This window comes from Sinohyriopsis cumingii, chromosome 7, assembly GCF_028554795.1.
Source record: "Sinohyriopsis cumingii isolate HCF-2022 chromosome 7, ASM2855479v2, whole genome shotgun sequence".
NCBI classification, from domain to species: domain Eukaryota; kingdom Metazoa; phylum Mollusca; class Bivalvia; order Unionida; family Unionidae; genus Sinohyriopsis; species Sinohyriopsis cumingii.
Genome location: NC_142967.1, coordinates 75,404,797 through 75,423,144, shown reverse-complemented (window position 1 = coordinate 75,423,144; position 18,348 = coordinate 75,404,797). Strand labels below are relative to the sequence as shown.

The 18,348-nt window shown below is 37.0% G+C and overlaps 1 protein-coding gene across 5 annotated transcripts in view; it reads left to right on the top strand.

The window, feature by feature from the left end:
* LOC149795540 (uncharacterized) overlaps positions 1-18,348 on the top strand; it is a 124,627-nt gene that overhangs the window by 61,109 nt on the left and 45,170 nt on the right. For 4 of the 5 annotated variants that reach the window (XM_089965339.1, XM_089965340.1, XM_089965342.1 and 1 more), the window contains exons 2-3: positions 1,517-1,692; positions 2,484-2,621. In XM_089965339.1, the coding sequence (XP_089821465.1) occupies positions 1,517-1,692; positions 2,484-2,621 (314 nt within the window). Of the gene's footprint in view, positions 1-1,516; positions 1,693-2,483; positions 2,622-18,348 lie in introns of those variants that run through there. The other variant, XM_089965344.1, reaches the window with a different exon arrangement.

The window sequence follows — 18,348 nt, the reverse complement described above, 5'->3', positions numbered from 1 at the left end:
ACTGTGTCAGCTATCGTATTGACAAAACGAAATATCTCAATACCTGCAATTATGCAAATCTGCAATCATTTGGCTGAGCATGCCACTGATCTTTTAAACGTTGCATGATGATGATAATATTTCGAAAAGTTAATACGTCTATAGTGTTATGTGCTTAACATTAAGTCCGAGATAGCAACGAAAATGAAATGTAAAACTTATAACAGTGTAATTCTATATGTAGTTTCTTTTCTTCATATGACGCATGTATTTATGCATATATATACTTGTTTGCGCGTATGCGTGCGTGCATGCATTTATCTATGACTGACTTAGTTACCTCTACAACAAAGAGTATATCAGGTTGCTAAGATACATATTATACATATCATAGAATTATGTATGTATGCATGTATGTATGTATGTATGTATGTATGCATAGGGTATAATGTCTCTTGAACGCAATTCTGTGTACTAAAAAATACATGCATATATAGATAACTAATTTAAAACATCGGTAGGTAAATCCTTCCTACTGAACATAAACATGTACTAATACAAAGTAAAATGTACAATATAAAGATGCTAAAATTCTTTACACTGTATATAAAATAAAAGATAAAGGTAAAAAAAGATGAAATCTCTAGAATATATGACATGTATAGATACACAGAAAATACTGGTTTATTTGTACTTCATAGTGGGCTTGCATAGCATACAAAATGAACGGTAATCCATTTTCTTTACCAAAAAAAAAAATTTTTTATTGTCCTTTATTCACGACAAAGAATGTTAAGTCCCGATTAATTGAGGTTTAACTCCTCAAGGCTAAAGCCACGGAACAAATGTATTATTTTCTTGTCAAGTGAATGTTCCACTTGCGAATCTCATCTCTAATATGCCTGCAATCTCATTAGGAGGTTTGTCATAGGTAAAGTACAGACACTATACAATGTAAGTTTAAAGTTCCATTTGAATTTTGAAGGGATGGTTTCTTATTACAGGGAAAGTAATAAATAAAACTTGACTTTTTTGATCGTGCGAATTTTAAATGTCAACCCACACAAATCTTTGCGTACGGCAACATAATAGGGTTAAGAGTGCTGAAATAGGGGAATACGATTGAATAACTTTTTTATGGGTACCTCGTTAGACTTAATTTTCTACAGTCTTTGAGTTCACTAAGGAGTAGGAAACAACGTAGACATGTCAAACAGTAATTCAAGTACAAAGACGCGTTATTCTTTTTGTGGCAATTGACGTGAAAGCTGGAGAGAACATATGCAAAACAGATCGTGATAACATTTGCATTCCTGATCTGAAATGTACATACTCTTTCTAAATATTCTCGTTTGGATAAGATGCTCATTCACTGCGTTATAAGGTAAATATTTCTTGCTTTTTATCGATAGAGGAGCTGACTACTGAATACCCGGCTGTGAATCATGAACGGAAAATGTGACTCCATGTAGAACTGTGCACATATGCAGGTGACATGAGCTCATAATTGTTTGTATTTGATTTTTTTCCGCATAAGGTTATCTCACGACGGGGCCGTGGAGAGGGCCCAGATTCAACCCCTCGAAAGTCATCGTGGAACTATTGTGAGATTTGCACGTCCGCGTGGGAAAGCGAGAGGGGATGAGGACACCAAGAGTAGCAAGAGTGAACCCGTCAGGCTAAAATCTCTCCACACCAGTAAGGAGCGAAGCAGTACGTGTCTCTCTCTCTCTCTCTCATCACACACACACACACATCAATCAAGCTTAATGCATTTAATGACTGAATAGGTTAGAAACACCACTCTTTCTAGTCCTACTCATCAATTCGCTGCTTACAAGAATTTAATAGATGGTGATAAAACCATTTCCGGCACAGTTGATGACAACTTATTTTCTTGATTTCCGTGATGAGCAGATATCGCGTCAACCATACAACACTTTAACTCTGTTTTGCAAATCGATCAATTGCTTATAATCACCTTCATCTCCAACTTCAAATGTTATGTTTATCAAGTTCTATGAACTTGTAACTTTACCATTTTAGTAATGATATTAAGATAGAAATATCATATTAATTCAAGATGAGATGGATAAATAATTCCAGATCGATATAATTTAATGAAAATTAAAATATATATGAATGCAATGCATGGACAAGACCGATCTTACACTCGTTCTTATTGTAAAACTATTGAAGCGTAAATTACACATATGTTTATAACCAGACTGTGGTAATAAATCTCAGAACTGAATGCTACCCTGATCATTGCAGAAGAGGCTGATTGAAGTCCTTGCTCTAGCCTTAAGTCTATAGGGAGTACTCGAGAGCATCCGCATGTAACGACGCATACTCAGTAGCTGCTATTTCTAGATATGTGCTGTTGACATTACACCTAAGTTTAGTTAATAGAATACTGTTCATATGCTATTTGTGTTCGCGTACAGGCGTGACTGTGCACTTAAAGTACGACTATAAATAAAAAGCAATTTCTTTTTCGTAAGGCCAAGATGGCGAGTCAAGAAATATTGTATCGGTTCATACTGAGAGGCCAATAGAATCTAACTGGGTTCCTAAAACTGACGAAGATAGTGTGATGGCAAGAAACAGGGCACATGTATCCTCAAAGAAAGGGTTGAACGGTATGTGTTACTTACTTATTGAACTTCTTAACAGTCCATTGATCCATCAAATCGAATTGCCGGTACTGCGATTATGAACTTCTGAGTGGCGGGTGTATGGTGAAGTTGTTTATGTTGACAACATGCACAGTGGAGAGAATGTTGGTATATCTCTATGTTACTTTAATGTACTGTGGCTGAAATTTATTTGGCTATTGTGCTTGTGAAAACTGGTTGTGATCTAAGCACGCAGCCAACTAAAATGACCGCTCCCTTGTACAAAATATCAGCCTGAACTAGCCCGAAAATCTGAAATTAGTGTAAAGTACACATCTTTAGCAGCTATTAAAATAGGGAAAATGAGCTCTGCCGACCTGGACAATACCAACTTCTGACAGTGCAAGGAATGATTTACCAAATATGTAAAAAGTTAAACGGTTATCGGCTCTTTTTTAACAATTTACCTCTGAAATCAGGAAGTAAAAATTACCATAAGGAGCTAGCATTTTGTTTTAGAGGTGCACATCTGACGTAAAGCTGAAATGTATACTCTGCGAACCATATTACACCCATTAATCATATACCAAAATAAAGGAAATTAAAAGTTCTTTGAAGAATACATAAGATATCCAAGGTCTTTTTCAGTAGCCAGTACAACCAGTAATGAAACCCGGGAAATTAGTTTTCTTTAAACTTCTAAACCTTGTGCAAAATACGAATCCATTGAGTGTCACCTTAAAACAAATATGAAACTTTGTGCAATTATTTTTCTTATTTTCATATTATTATGTATGTTGTTCTGAACAAAATGGTACATTAACATCGAAGTTATGCATGAAAATAATCTAGTGTTGCTTATTTTGCTATTAATTACACATTGAATCAGTATCGTGTGTGTAATGACCTTAACTATAGGTGAATTAGAAGTCTTAGAATACAGGAGTGAAGTCAATTCAATTTAAAACTGTTGCATTAACCATAAACAAAATATATATGGAAAATGTTTATTTTCATTTGTTTGTAATGAAATTAAGCAATAAGTGATGACAAAGCAAATTCGCTTTTCCCATATTAAACAATAAACGAACATTTTATTTAACATTTGACCTTGGACCTCCTTGAACCTCATCTATCACATCTACCTCATTTTCAAACTTTACAAATTATTGGTGAAATCATTAATTATTTCAAGTTTCAGCTCCCTGTCTTTCAGCATAACATTGGTTGCTGTGTTGACAAAATGTATGTACACTTTTAAAATAGCTCACTTTTCATCATAATGGGAGAGGGGGACTGGACTCTTCTGGGACTCTGGCACAAATACATGTTATTTTCTGGGGTGTGGTTGATGCAGGAGATTCAGAAGGACTGTTTTGATGCTTGACACTTACATGTTTCAACCCTACAACACAATTAAATCATGCAATAATAATAGGTATGTGCCCTTTATGGCGGAACACTGCAGATATTGTGAACTTCTCTGTTATTTTCATGTACTATGGCTGAAATTTCTTTGGATATTGTACCTGTGGAAATTGTATATGATATAAGTGCCAAGCCGGTGGCCTAAGTGGTTAGAGCGTCCGCCTCGAAAGCGGGAGGTCGCGGGTTCTAGCACAATGAACTAGCCTCGGCCGAGTCACATAAAAGACTTATAAAATGGTACTGACAGCTACCTTGCTTGGCGCTCAGCATTTAGAGGTTAGTGTTATGACTGGTCGGCCTTGTGTGAGGATAATGTGACTGGGTTGGACATGTTGCTACATGTCTGCTAGTCATCACAATAAATTGCCCCACACTGCAGATATCGTAGCCATATAACAAGAAAATTGTTCAAGCTACATTAAAAATCAATATCACACACACACACACGCACACGCACACACACACATACACGATCTAAGAAGACAGCTGAGAAAAACGGCTGCTCCCTTGTGCTAAAAAAATCATCCTGAATTAGTCTAAACTTCACTATCTTTAGCAGCTATTAAAATATGGAAAGTGAATATTGCCGGACTAGACAATACCGGCTTCTGAATGTGCATGGACTGAATTACCAAATATATTTTAAAAAAATAAAATATTTATCAGCTTTTTTTTCGACAATTTACCTCTGAAGACCTGGAGGCGAAAATTACCAAAAGGAGCTAGCAGATTTTTGAGAGAGCGCATCTGTAGGTCAAGTTGTACACTCAATAACCCATATTACTCTCAAGAATCATACACCAAAATAAAGGGAATTAAAGGTTCTTTGAAGAATATATAAGGTATACAAGGTCAGTTTAAGTAGCCAGTATAACCAGCGAGGAAAACCAGGGTAATTCTTTTTATTGAAATTCTAGCCCTTAAGCAAATACGAAACTGTAGAGTGCCATCGAAATTTAATGTTATATTGAATACGTGATAATAAATAATCAGGTCATCTTGAGCTGCGCAGTAAGTTTTCATTTTGCATAATCGTGCTATCATAAGGTACGAATGTTCTGGTACTTAGCATCTTATAGCCTGAAAAATAGCCCCTCTCCCACATTTATTCATTTTATCAACCATAAATGTATTTATCATGTACATTCATGAATCTCCACTTAGCAGGTATGCATTCAGTAATTAGTGCAAGTATCACTCATGACTTCAGTAATTATTGTACCATTTAAGTATCACTCATGAATTCATTTATTAATGTAAGTAACATTCATGAGTTCAGTAATTAATGTAACATCGAAGTACCTCTCATGAATTCAGTAGTTAATGTACAATTAAAGTATCACTCATGAATTCAATAATTTATTGATAAGATTAGAATATAGATTTAACAGCATTTGGTGAAGATCGTCGTAGCTTGAAAGAAACACGCAGAGCTATCATTTGTTCCAGTATAGATATTAATTTATAAAATAAAAATGATCTTGCTAAAGTTTGAAAAAATCGTCTTCAGAGATTTTTACCTGTGTTGTGTGTTTATGCAAGACCAGTTCATTGTGCCAATGATATTGTGTTACGACACAATTGTTGTATTCTGTTGTATCTTACTTTTAAATCTATAAAGATGTTTGAAAATTCTAAATGGTGACGTGATATATATCTCCTGACTGATTCCAAAAGGACATGACATGGGTTTAGGATTATCCAAATAAAAGTTAAACCAGATACACTATTATGACACATTGTGAATATAGAAACCTTGATGCCATTGGGGTTGTCGTCCGAATATATATATTCGAGCCAGTTCTGTTGATATCATCGAAATAGCCCTGTCTAATGCCATAGAGCTAGTCCTGTTTGATACCACCAAGCTGGTCCTGTTTGATACCATCGAGCTAGCCCTGTTTAATACCATCCAGCTGGTCCTGTTTGATACCATCGAGCTAGCCCTGTTTGATACCATCACGCTAGTCATGTTTAATACCATCAAACTATTCCTGTTTGATACCATCAAGTTATTCCTGTTTGATTACATCAAGCTATTCCTGTTTGATATCATCGAAATAGCCCTGTCTAATGCCATCGAGCTAGAACTGTTTGATACCATCAAGCTGCTCCTGTTTAATACCATCCAGCTAGTCCTGTTTAATACCATCAAACTAATCCTGTTTAATACCATCTAACTAGTCCTGTTTGGTACCATCAAGCTGGTCCTGTTTGATACCATCAAGCTATTCCTGTTTGATACCATCCAGCTAGTCCTGTTTGATATCATCCAGCGGGTCCTGTTTGATGCCATCAAGCTAGTCCTGTTTGATACCATCAATCTAGTCCTGTTTGATACCATCCAGCTGATCCAGTTTGATACCATCAAGCTAGTCCTGTTTGATATCATCAATCTAGTCCTGTTTGATACCATCAAGCTAGTCCTGTTTGACACCATCCAGCTGATTCTGTTAGATGCCATCAAGCTAGTCCTGTTTCATACCATCCAGCTGATCCAGTTTAATACCATCAAGTTAGTCCTGTTTGATACCATCAAGTTAGTCCTGTTTGATACCATCAAGCTATTCCTGTTTAATACCATTCAACTTGTCCTGTTTGATGCCATCAAGCTAGTCCTGTTTGATACCATCCAGCTGATCCAGTTTGATACCATCAAGCTAGTCCTGTTTGATACCATCAAGCTAGTCCTGTTTGATACCATCCAACTGGTCCTGTTTGATACCATCAAGCTAGTCCTGTTTGATACCATCAAGCTAGTCCTGTTTGATACCATCAAGCTAGTCCTGTTTGACACCATCCAGCTGATCCTGTTAGATACCATCAAACTAGTCCTGTTTGAGACCATGCAGCTGGTCCTGTTTAATATCATCCAGCTAGTCATGTTTAATATCATCAACTAGTCCTGTTTGATACCATCAAGCTAGTACTGTATGATATCACCAAGTTAGTCTTGTTTGATACCGTCAAGCTTGTATTGTATGATATCATCGAGTTAGTCCTGTTTGATGCCGTCAAGCTTGTACTGTATGATATCATCGAGTTAGTCCTGTTTGATACCATCAAGCTAGTCCTGTTTGATACAAGTGAGCTAGTCCTGTTTGTTGCCATCAACCTAGTACTGTATGATATCATCGAGTTAGTCTTGTTTGATGCCGTCAAGCTAGTACTGTATGATATTATCGAGTTAGTCCTGTTTTATGCCGTCAAGCTAGTACTGTATGATATCATCGAGTTAGTCCTGTTTGATGCCGTCAAGCTAGTACTGTATGATACCACTGAGCTAGACCTGTTTGATGCCATCAAGCTAGTACTGTATGATATCATCGAGTTAATCTCGTTTGATACCGTCAAACTTGTACTGTATGATATCATCAAGTTGGTCCTGTTTGTTGCCATCAAGCTAGTACTGTATATCATCGAGTTAGTCTTGTTTGATACCGTCAAGCTTGTACTGTATGATATCGTCGAGTTAGTCCTGTCTGATGCCGTCAAGCTAGTACTGTATGATACCACTGAGCTAGACCTGTTTGATGCCATCAAGCTAGTACTGTATGATATCATCGAGTTAATCTCGTTTGATACCGTCAAACTTGTACTGTATGATATCATCAAGTTGGTCCTGTTTGTTGCCATCAAGCTAGTACTGTATGATATCATCGAGTTGGTCCTGTTTGTTGCCATCAAGCTTGTACTGTATGATATCATCGAGTTAGTCCTGTTTGATGCCGTCAAGCTATTACTGTATGATATCATCGAGTTAGTCCTGTTTGATGCCGTCAAGCTAGTACTGTATGATATTTTTACGAAGAGAGATTTCTTCACCAGCTTTTATGTGAAGATCTGCTTCGCAAACTCTAAGTCAATCCGTTTCTTGATTCAGAGAGAGAGAGAGAGAGAGAGAGAGAGAGAGAAGAAAGGAAGTTCAATCCTCTTGAAAGAGGTGTCACTTGATGATGTTGTAAATACAGCTACATGTCGGGGAAGCTTGGCATGCGAGAGTACACGGGTCGAGCTGTAAAGACAAAGCCTGTTTGAGCTTCTGGCCAGCAAAACTTTATTGAAACACTTAACATATAAACTTACATTTCAATATCAAACTACAACAAGCTCAATTTTCGGATATAAGAAATACATATAAAACTACGATATTCTTTCACTTACCAACATCTAAAAAGTCTTATGCTATGAAAAACTGTACATAGATCATAATCTTACCTGTAAAGACAAAGCCTGTTTGAGCTTCTGGCCAGCAAAACTGATGTCAGCCCGTGGCTGGGCTTTTTATACCCGTTTCTTAAGACAACGCCAAATATGGCGTGCTCCTAGCTCTTGCGTTGGCCAGAATCTCAAGTGAGGTTTCGTAGTCTCTTACAGATTATTGTCTAGGTCTATGTACATTATTACGTAAGTACTTCTGCAAGATCAGCACATTTGCCCTCTATAGAAATCTTTGGAATCTGTCTAGTTCACTACTTACGTAACGTAATCAATGTACTCTTTTTGTGCTGAGTCTGAGATACAAGTAATGTTTTGTATAAGACGGTTCGTACTTGATCATAATAGCGTAATCTTTGTTGAATAGTAGCATATAATTGTAACACAAATAAATGGATTCAATCTCTATATATTTTAGAAGAAAATTGCTTCCAATATGATTTATCAATTTACTTCTAATACAATTTAATCAAAACTTACTCTTAATACAATTTAGAGGAATTTTCAATCTTGTTACTTGTTCTAAAAAATTCTGTCCTAATAATATCATCGAGTTAGTCCTTTTTGTTGCCATCAAGCTAGTACTGTATGATATCATCGAGTTAGTCCTGTTTGATGCCGTCAAGCTAGTACTGTATGATATCATCGAGTTAGTCCTGTTTGATGCCGTCAAGCTAGTACTGTATGATATCATCGAGTTAGTCCTGTTTTATGGCGTCAAGCTAGTACTGTATGATATCATCGAGTTAGTCCTGTTTAATGCCGTCAAGCTAGTGCTGTATGATATCATCGAGTTAGTCTTGTTTGATACCGTCAAGCTTGTACTGTATGATATCGTCGAGTTAGTCCTGTTTGATGCCATCAAGCTAGTACTGTATGATATCATCGAGTTAATCTTGTATGATACCGTCAAGCTTGTACTGTATGATATCATCAAGTTGGTCCTGTTTGTTGCCATCAAGCTAGTACTGTATGATATCATCGAGTTAGTCTTGTATGATACCGTCAAGCTTGTACTGTATGATATCATCAAGTTGGTCCTGTTTGTTGCCATCAAGCTAGTACTGTATGATATCATCGAGTTAGTCCTGTTTGATGCCGTCAAGCTTGTACCGTATGATATCATCGAATTGGTCCTGTTTGTTGCCATCAAGCTTGTACTGTATGATATCATCGAGTTAGTCCTGTTTGATGCCGTCAAGCTAGTACTGTATGATATCATCGAGTTAGTCCTGTTTGTCGCCATCAAGCTAGTACTGTATGATATCATCGAGTTAGTCCTGTTTGATGCCGTCAAGCTAGTACTGTATGATATCATCGAGTTAGTCCTGTTTGATGCCGTCAAGCTAGTACTGTATGATATCGAGTAAGTCCTTTTTGTTGCCATCAAGCTAGTACTGTATGATATCATCGAGTTAGTCCTGTTTGTTGCCATCAAGCTAGTCTTGTTTGATACCGTCAAGCTTGTACTGTATGTTATCACGAGTTAGTCCTGTTTGATGCCGTCAAGCTAGTCCTGTTTGATACTGCCAAGTTTGTACTGTATGTTTTATAAATATTCGATCGAAATAATAATGGATACAATGTGCCGGATTAAACTATAGCTAGCGTAACTTTTTCAGAGGCTTTTGAGATTTAAAAGATAATAAAGAGTCATGGACAAAATTACCAAGACAAAGGATGCATACGTATATATTATGTTTCTGTTTTTATCGTTTTTCTTTCAATCATTCTCCTGCCAAGTGTGCGCAAGCATACTTCTTACGCATACATATAAACCAAACTACCACGCATTCACAACTTCTCAGTCAATCGTATGGTTAATCCTATCGTAGAAATAACTGAGGTGATCAGAATAGATTGCGGTTTCTTTTTGGCGTAGAAATTTCCGTCGAAGAAATAAATAGTTGTTCTATAAATTATTGATTCGGATAATCAATCGTTGTTTTGTTTTGTTTTGTTATTGTTTTTTTAAAACTTTTTACAAACGTTCGTTACTTTTGCCCGATATGCAGTGACCGGATGTAAAACTACCAGCAAATTACCGCAGTTCAGGGAAGAGTTTCCAGAATAGTCGTTACTGCAATCACGCTAGTGTTGTGCGAAAGACGTCACGGACTAATCTGGACGGATCTTTTGCTCGTTTTGTTTGGTTTGATACCAGCGGCTTGCCAATTTGGCATGTACCAGTCAGCTACAAGCTACTGAGCACTGGCTTTGAGACAAAAATCCGATCATCAAAGTGCTATATGGTGTGATATATGTCCACTTGCATTCGTTGAAGTGTTAGTCACTAATTTACAGCAAGAAAAAATATATTACAAGAACGATAAATTGTATAAATTAAATCATGTGGGAATATGAACTATCTTTATTTCGTTTATAAGTCATGCCTTCATTCCTACTGCAAATGTTAATATATATTTATTAATATGTATAAAGAAAACTAAAATAATGTTACAGAACGAATTCAAGTCAAATAGGGCCTCGAGTGGCTTAGTGGTTTAAGGCGGTCACCTTTACAGATCATTGGTATCCACGTCTGTCGTGGGTTCGAGTCTTGGCCCGGCAAACGATGGTATGCGGGAAAGCTTGCCAGTAGCTTTCTTGGACCGGTGGTTCCTTCTAGGTTATTCCTCCGCCAAATTTAATACCCTCCACACATAGCCTATAATGTGCTGAAAATGGCGCTAAACCCACACAATCAGAAGCCAAGCAAAATAAATGTGCAAAAGAGACGAGTTAAATGTATTGGAGTAATACTTTTAAACGGAGAAACATGTTTTCTTTGGGTTAAAAATCGTACTCAAGATAGATTTGTTTGCTCTTTAGCTTCTGTGTCTCTGTGTGTGTGTGTGTGTGTGTGTGTGTGTGTGTGCGTGTCTGTGTGTGCACGCGCGCGTGTGTGTGTATATGTGTGTATTATTTTCATAACATGTTTACTTATATAATATACGCTTCACGGTTTTACTTTTGACTAACGACTGTTTGTTTAAAGTTACGACGCGATGCATTGACTCCTGAACATGTAAAGGCAAGTTATTGATGAAAGAATGCATTGTCATGAGTTAAACTGATCGTCAAGTAGACGTAAGTAAACAAAGAAAATAACATTTGGTTTCAATGCAATCAAGTTAGTTAATAAATGAAGATGGGCTAGAGTACGCCCTACGTAGATGGCCACACAATTTAACATGATTTATATTTGAATAAAATCACATAAGTGGTGTAGTATAATCTGTTTCTTGCCAGGAAGGTTCTTGTTTGAAATACACACAATTCGTAACAAAATCATTCTATTAGGATTCAGTAATATTCAATGATTCTAGAGTATAATGTAAAGTATATTTGCTTTTTCTTTCTTAAAAGTTTAAATCTCTCCCACGGATTTTAGCATTATTGTTAAGCATTCGAAATAGAAATGCTTATATCTAAGTACACACGAGGTCGTTGGTAATAGAGCTACTTCGTAGGAAATATTTACAAGTGTAAAATAGAACAAGAATACATCAGCTTGGAAAAAGTGAACAAGATCGCAAAACACGACCGATTGAAAATAATGAAGACATATTTATTCTTCATTAAAGAAAAGGGAGCTTACACTAAATGAAGACATAAGAACAGCAAGTGCAAAGATACAAATAGAAAATAAACGTAAAGTCAAGCAGGAACACAATAATAGTAAACATTTACATACATAAAACGGAAACAGTAAGGATTTAATTAAGTAATACGACTTTTACCTCTCAGTATCACTTGGTCAAATGCAAATATTCAGAGCAAATCCCGATATTGTTTTAAAAATACAACAACTTTATCAAATACATAAACAAAATGAGATCGAACATGACATGTAAATGATTGTTTTTCTCAAAAAATGGAGTTATATCATTACGTAAGATTCAATTAGCCGTTCTGATATACTAATAGAACAAATTTCATCATATGATCAGTTCAGATCATCGGCATGACAGCATCATCTTGCGCTTCCGGTCTCCACCAATCACTGCTGATGCCAGGTCAGCGTTTCCGTATTTCTTTCCTCCTCCCCTTCTTTTTCAGTCTACTGTCTCTGTCTCCGTTTCTATCCCTGTCTCTCTCTCTCTCTCTCCGTTTCTATCTCTATCTTCCTCTCTCTCTCTCTCTCCCTCTCTCTCTCTCTCTCTCTCTCTCTCTCTCTCTCTCTCTCTCTCTCTCTCTCTCTCTCTCTCGGTCCGCGTTTCCGTATTACTTTACTCCTCCACCTCTTTGTGAGTCTGCTGTCTCTGTCTCTGTCTCTCTCTCTTTATCTCTCTCTCTCTCCTTCGGGTCATCAACCTCTTGCACTTTTACCATTGTGCAATACAGGTATGGAGCTATTTTCTTCTTCTTCAAAATGAAAATATAGTACCCAGCCTAAATACATTTCAGATTTATTTTCATTACCCTGTGATCAACAATATGCGCAATCTTTCTGCGGACAGATATCGTCGATCGAAATTCAACAGAACTACCTGTGGTCATTTCTCAGCATAATACACACTCACGCTGTATTAACGTGAAATTTAGTGTTTCTAGCTGCTCTCGTATTATTGATATGACCGTGACATAATTAGACCTCTTTAGGCAAACCATCACACAAATTACCAGTTGAGTTATGCCAGTCAGGACTTTCCTCGATTCTCGGATTAAAGAGAATTCACAACTTAACTACACGCGAATTAATGGACTTCACTCTCTGTTCTAAATACGTTGCATTACTAATTGGCGATTCCGTGACATACGTTTTCAGACATAGGAAAAATCAACCCTCAGCGTACATGATACAAATCATTTAAGACAGATAATTTACATATTCATACAATTTGTTTCAGAACAAATACATGAAATCTTACACCACCACACAATTTCTATTATAAACCAACTAAATCGAAACTCACTCATGATCCATGGGTCGTATAACGTTTGAAACAAACATCCATGCGTCCAGGAAGAGGAAAAGGAAAGAAATATGGAAATACACCAATCGGTTACTCGGGCACGTCTGAATTTAATGAAAAATTGTAGTATGAACGTAACTTGCATACATTCAACAATTAATTACACGTTTACATCAATAAATGCTAGTGAGACTAACCTTGTGCATTATTCTAGGTTCGTACGTCCCTATGAAGTCTAATCTCTCTCCTGTTCGTGTCCATCACTTTCCTACACGCGCCCTTAGGACAATCTAAGGAGAAATACTTATTATTTCCCGGAGCTAATAGCATGGCTCTCCTCAGAACTTAGATTAATTAATTTCTCTAGGGGAATTTCTTAAAAGCCTGAATTCTGTCTTGGGAACGCACACCCTCTCATTTAGCTTAGCCAATCAGTATTACTACTTTAACCGTCAAACATTTTTATCACTTCTGTCACGTGCCCTCTACATGTATTATTTTCTAACACCGGAGAAGGACGTCAATTTAAAATTTAGATAGCTCCGAGCCCCCAGTCAGCAATATCGACGGTCTAGGTGGATAAAAGGCCCAAGGTGAAAGGTACAACAATTTAATAAATATTAACGTATTCAATTATTTCATCTACAATTTCTCAAATAATGCTTTTGATAAATACAAACACTGACCTATTCTGTTGCCAATTACTATCCTCATATGAAATTACAGTCTTAAGAGAGTGCGTTTCCCTTCGGTGTTGATTATGTTACTCATCTGTCCTCTTGTACTTCCGGTACCATAGACTCCGTGCTCTCCTTGCGCTTCCGGAACTCTCTTTCACGCTTCCTTCCAATACTACGTCTCTCTGGTGCATCCGGTACCATTGACTCCGTGCTTTCCTTGCACTTCCGGAACTCTCTTCCACGCTACTTTCCGATAATACACCTTCACCCATCAGATTATGTCATGATAGACCTCCCACTTGGTTTCAACTTGTCTTCCTTCTTTCCGAATCTCGGGTGTCGCCTCTCGCTCCCCCCTGGAAAGCTTCCTGTGAAATTAAAAGGGACGTAGAATCTGGTCTACTTGCTCTAATCTCGGGAGAATTAACTGCACTCTTACATACCTTTCATCAGAATAACGGCGAATACATTATCAGGTCAACTTACACTCGCTTCTAAATATCCCATGCAGGCTTGGTTCGGAACTAATCGCACTATAACAATAAAAAAATTTCAACGACTTCTGATACATGGAAACACACACACACACACACACACACACACACACACACACACACACATATATATATATATATATATATATATATATATATATATATATATATATATATATATATATATATATATATATATATATATATATATATATATATATATATATATATTGTGAGGATTGTTCTGTTTGGGGTGGGGTGCTCAAAATATCTTATAGAAGTCCAATCCATGCTCGATTTTGGTTGCAAGTTAAATTAGTGAAAGATAGATGTAAAGCTTTGAGCCCCCAGTCAGCAATGCCGACGGTTAGATGGCTAAATACACAAAAAGGTTGAAGTTCAATGAATAACAATTTAACAGCAATTAAATAATCAAATGATTAAGTTTCCCAATTAGACTCCTTCCGCTCGATCCTTGAATAGCCTATTGCATAACTTGATTAGCAGTGTGGGATTGATTTACAACTGTCCTTGTATTCGACTCATCTGTGGTATTCTTCTCTCTCCTATTCTTCCCAATTCCTTCTTCTCTTCCTCCCGACTTTCTCCAAATTCCTACTCCTCCTCCTCGACTTCTTTATACTTCTCCTCCTCCTCCACCTTCTCTCCACCGATTAGACTTCGGTCGACTTCGACTGTTTTAGCTAGTCTCACTTCCGTCTCCATCTCTTGAAGACCGGGGACTCAGTCGAATCTGAAATTATGTGACCCTTAAAAAGCTTCCTGTGAAAACACAGGGACGGTACAATCTTTTCCCTTAGCCCTCCCATCTCACACTACACAAAGCCTATTATCAGAAAACAGCTATTAAATTGCTTCGGTCACGCATTCATTCACATCGAGATACCTATGAACTCGCTTTGTCGGATGGATATACTGCACTCTCAAGGTCGTGCAGTATTTCCATATAAAAAACTTTCTTATTTTCCCATACAAATCCAGTAACTTATAAATCTTGCATATTAATTATTCGACAAACGTTGAAGATTCCATTTCTAATTAATAAGAAGGTACATAATAATGCATCAATCCTACAACAACTAGTTATGAAAGTGAGACAAATTTGGGCGAAGAAAAATTACCTAAAGAAGATTTCGTTCACAATCCAACTTAGAATTTCCCTGAAATTCATTTCCCCGCTATTTTAACGAGCGCAGTCTAGTGTCTCTAAACTTTCCTATGATCTGCTCTCGTCAACGTCCAAACATCCACTAACGGAAAAATGGACTTAGTCCGAAGAAATTTCCTACTGAGACTTTTTCCTAAATTTTCATCTCTCGGTTCCGATTGGCTACGGCCCAGTCTCTTTGAAAACTGCCCTGGGGTAATTTCGCACTTACCTGTCGCACTGAATTCCCGGTCGGGACATCGCTGACTAAGTGCAAAGCAAGGAAACGTGTCCCGACGTCGAATTCCTTTTCAAGTAAGGCGGGAACAGGCCGTTGCGTAACGGTTACACAACCGAAAGGCAGCTTTTTTCCAGAATTTGGTCTATAGTCAAAACGTTACGTAATACGTATTAACATATCCAGGTGCTCTCAATACAAAGTAACTATAAGAAAATATGTGTATAAATGAACATGAACATTAGCAAATGTTGCCCACAACGTGACAACTTCCATAGAAGTCAGAATAATCCTCTCTAGTCCAACTTTATTGATAACTATATAATTTTTTTAACATCTGCGTCAAAATAACCTTCGACTTCCTAAATTTTTTCCTGGTTCGTCTCAACTCTTGTCATTTTACCGCTATGGGCCTTGCGTTAACATTGCACTCCATTTAGCTTTAACCGTTAATCAAAACGAGTCCTAATTAAAATTCAATTCATGCCTTAAACAAAACAGATTCCATCCCTTACAGCCAAAAATATATGATGGCAAGTATAATCCTTATGTTAATGTTAAAGTGTCAAGCAGACCCTGACAGAATCTACAGTAAAATTATCTCTACCCACGTATGTACCATTACACTGTTAAATCACATAGTTGTCGGTACTGTGATAAATTTACATTCTTTTCTATTCATCTTTTGACGTATATACATTAAGTTATCTTTCGCCAGTTGTACAAGTGAACATAAATATATGATTCTCAATTTTGGAACTTGCACAGTGCTTAATATACTGTTTTTGATCACAACAGCTGCCATCATTCCTTTGATCATTAGATTTAGAGTGTAAAAGAAACGAAAACGGTTGATAATGGGCGAACAAATTGTTCAAAATGCAACAAGCACGGTCGCAACAGATATATTATAACATCCGTAAATAAATACAAGGCGTATTTTAAAACTTCTAAATATTTTGTTACCTCGGCTTTGTGCCTTGAACGCCTATAGACAGATACAAAAACATTCTATCGAATAATATGCAGTTTCATGAACAGTACGCAAGACACATGCAGAAGTAACGTAATATAAGTAAATGACATTTAAGTATGAAGGTCAGGTCGGAGCTACAAAAACAAAGATCATACTGTAAAATCCGTACGTTTTTAGGGTAATCTCTGAATAATGTGAATACCCACTTGGAAAATATTTACGCATGTAATTCTCTGCCATATCATAAAATTCTGAGATGGTTCCATCGTTTTAAGAATCGTTACGAATCCATGGAAAATGATCCATGTTCTGTAGAAACGGCGCCTGCTTTTGGTGAGCAGGAAGTGGCTGCTCTGAAGAGTGATTTTGATAAAACGACTCAATACACGGCGGAAGATATTTGTATTATCACGTAATTAATCGACAGCTGTTTTAAATATATTTAATAATCGAGATCAAAAAGGTTTGTGCAATATGAAATGAGCGACCAAGGGCGTTGGGGAGATTTTCAAAGGTGATAAAACATGGATTTACTATTTTTTGAACTCGACGTCTGAGAAAATATGAAAGACTGGATCGGACGAAAAACGAGCAGAGATCACAAACCGCTCGCTATAGCTGGGCTGTCAAGAGAGTTTTGCATGAATATTTTTCGATGTTGCTGAAGATCCAGTTAAGTGTCTGTATAATTATGTTGACCGACAAAGATGTGAAAACAAACACTGATATTAATAAGAGCAACTGGGCAAAGAATGTCACATAGACCTATGTCACACTGACCTATTCTGGATATTATAATGTGTACGTCTCTGAGAGCTTCATCTCTTCAAATTTCCTCAGCATGCATACTTTAATTATATGAGTTCGTGACTTGGATTTTAACGTAGTTCTAAACATTATTCAATCATTATCATTACGATGTCTGCACTGGAGCATTTTGTAACAGACATGAAGCATCATGACCCATCCAGTCATATTACACTGGTCAACAGTGAAATCATTACTGACTTGAAAAGGCCCTAATCTGTAGTATTTTGGTGTGCCGAACACGAATATAACCGTGAAAAATTTGTATTGGCTCTCGTTTTGAAGATATTCATATACCTCATTTTCTATGTTTCACTGTGTAAATTTCTCCAGTAGGACTGCAGCAACATCCGGAATAATGATGTAACATTGCATAATACCATCATGCTCACATCATCCACAGTTGATTGCATCATTTTCTGATGCAATGCAATACTAATGCCATGCGGCTGCTGAAGTAAGTTGATGTCAGCAGTGTACTATACATGTGTAGGCCTATTATACTAATGCCAGGCGGCTGCTGAAGCTGACGTAAGCAGTGTACTATATAAAGCCCAATCAGATAGGTTCAGCATTTAAAATATTTTAGACGTTGTGCGAGACAGTTCAAGCTACTGTTACATAAAACTTATTATTTTATCCATTTACGTACAATAAAGAACAGTAATGCCTCGAAAGTGTGTTAATACCGCGGACAATTTTTGCTATATTTGTGGGGAAGTGACATTTGCCAACCAGAAGAAAAGTATCAATTCTCAAGTGAAGAAGGCATATCATCTTTACTTCGGATGCAAGGTTGGTGACCAAGACAAGCCTTGGGCTC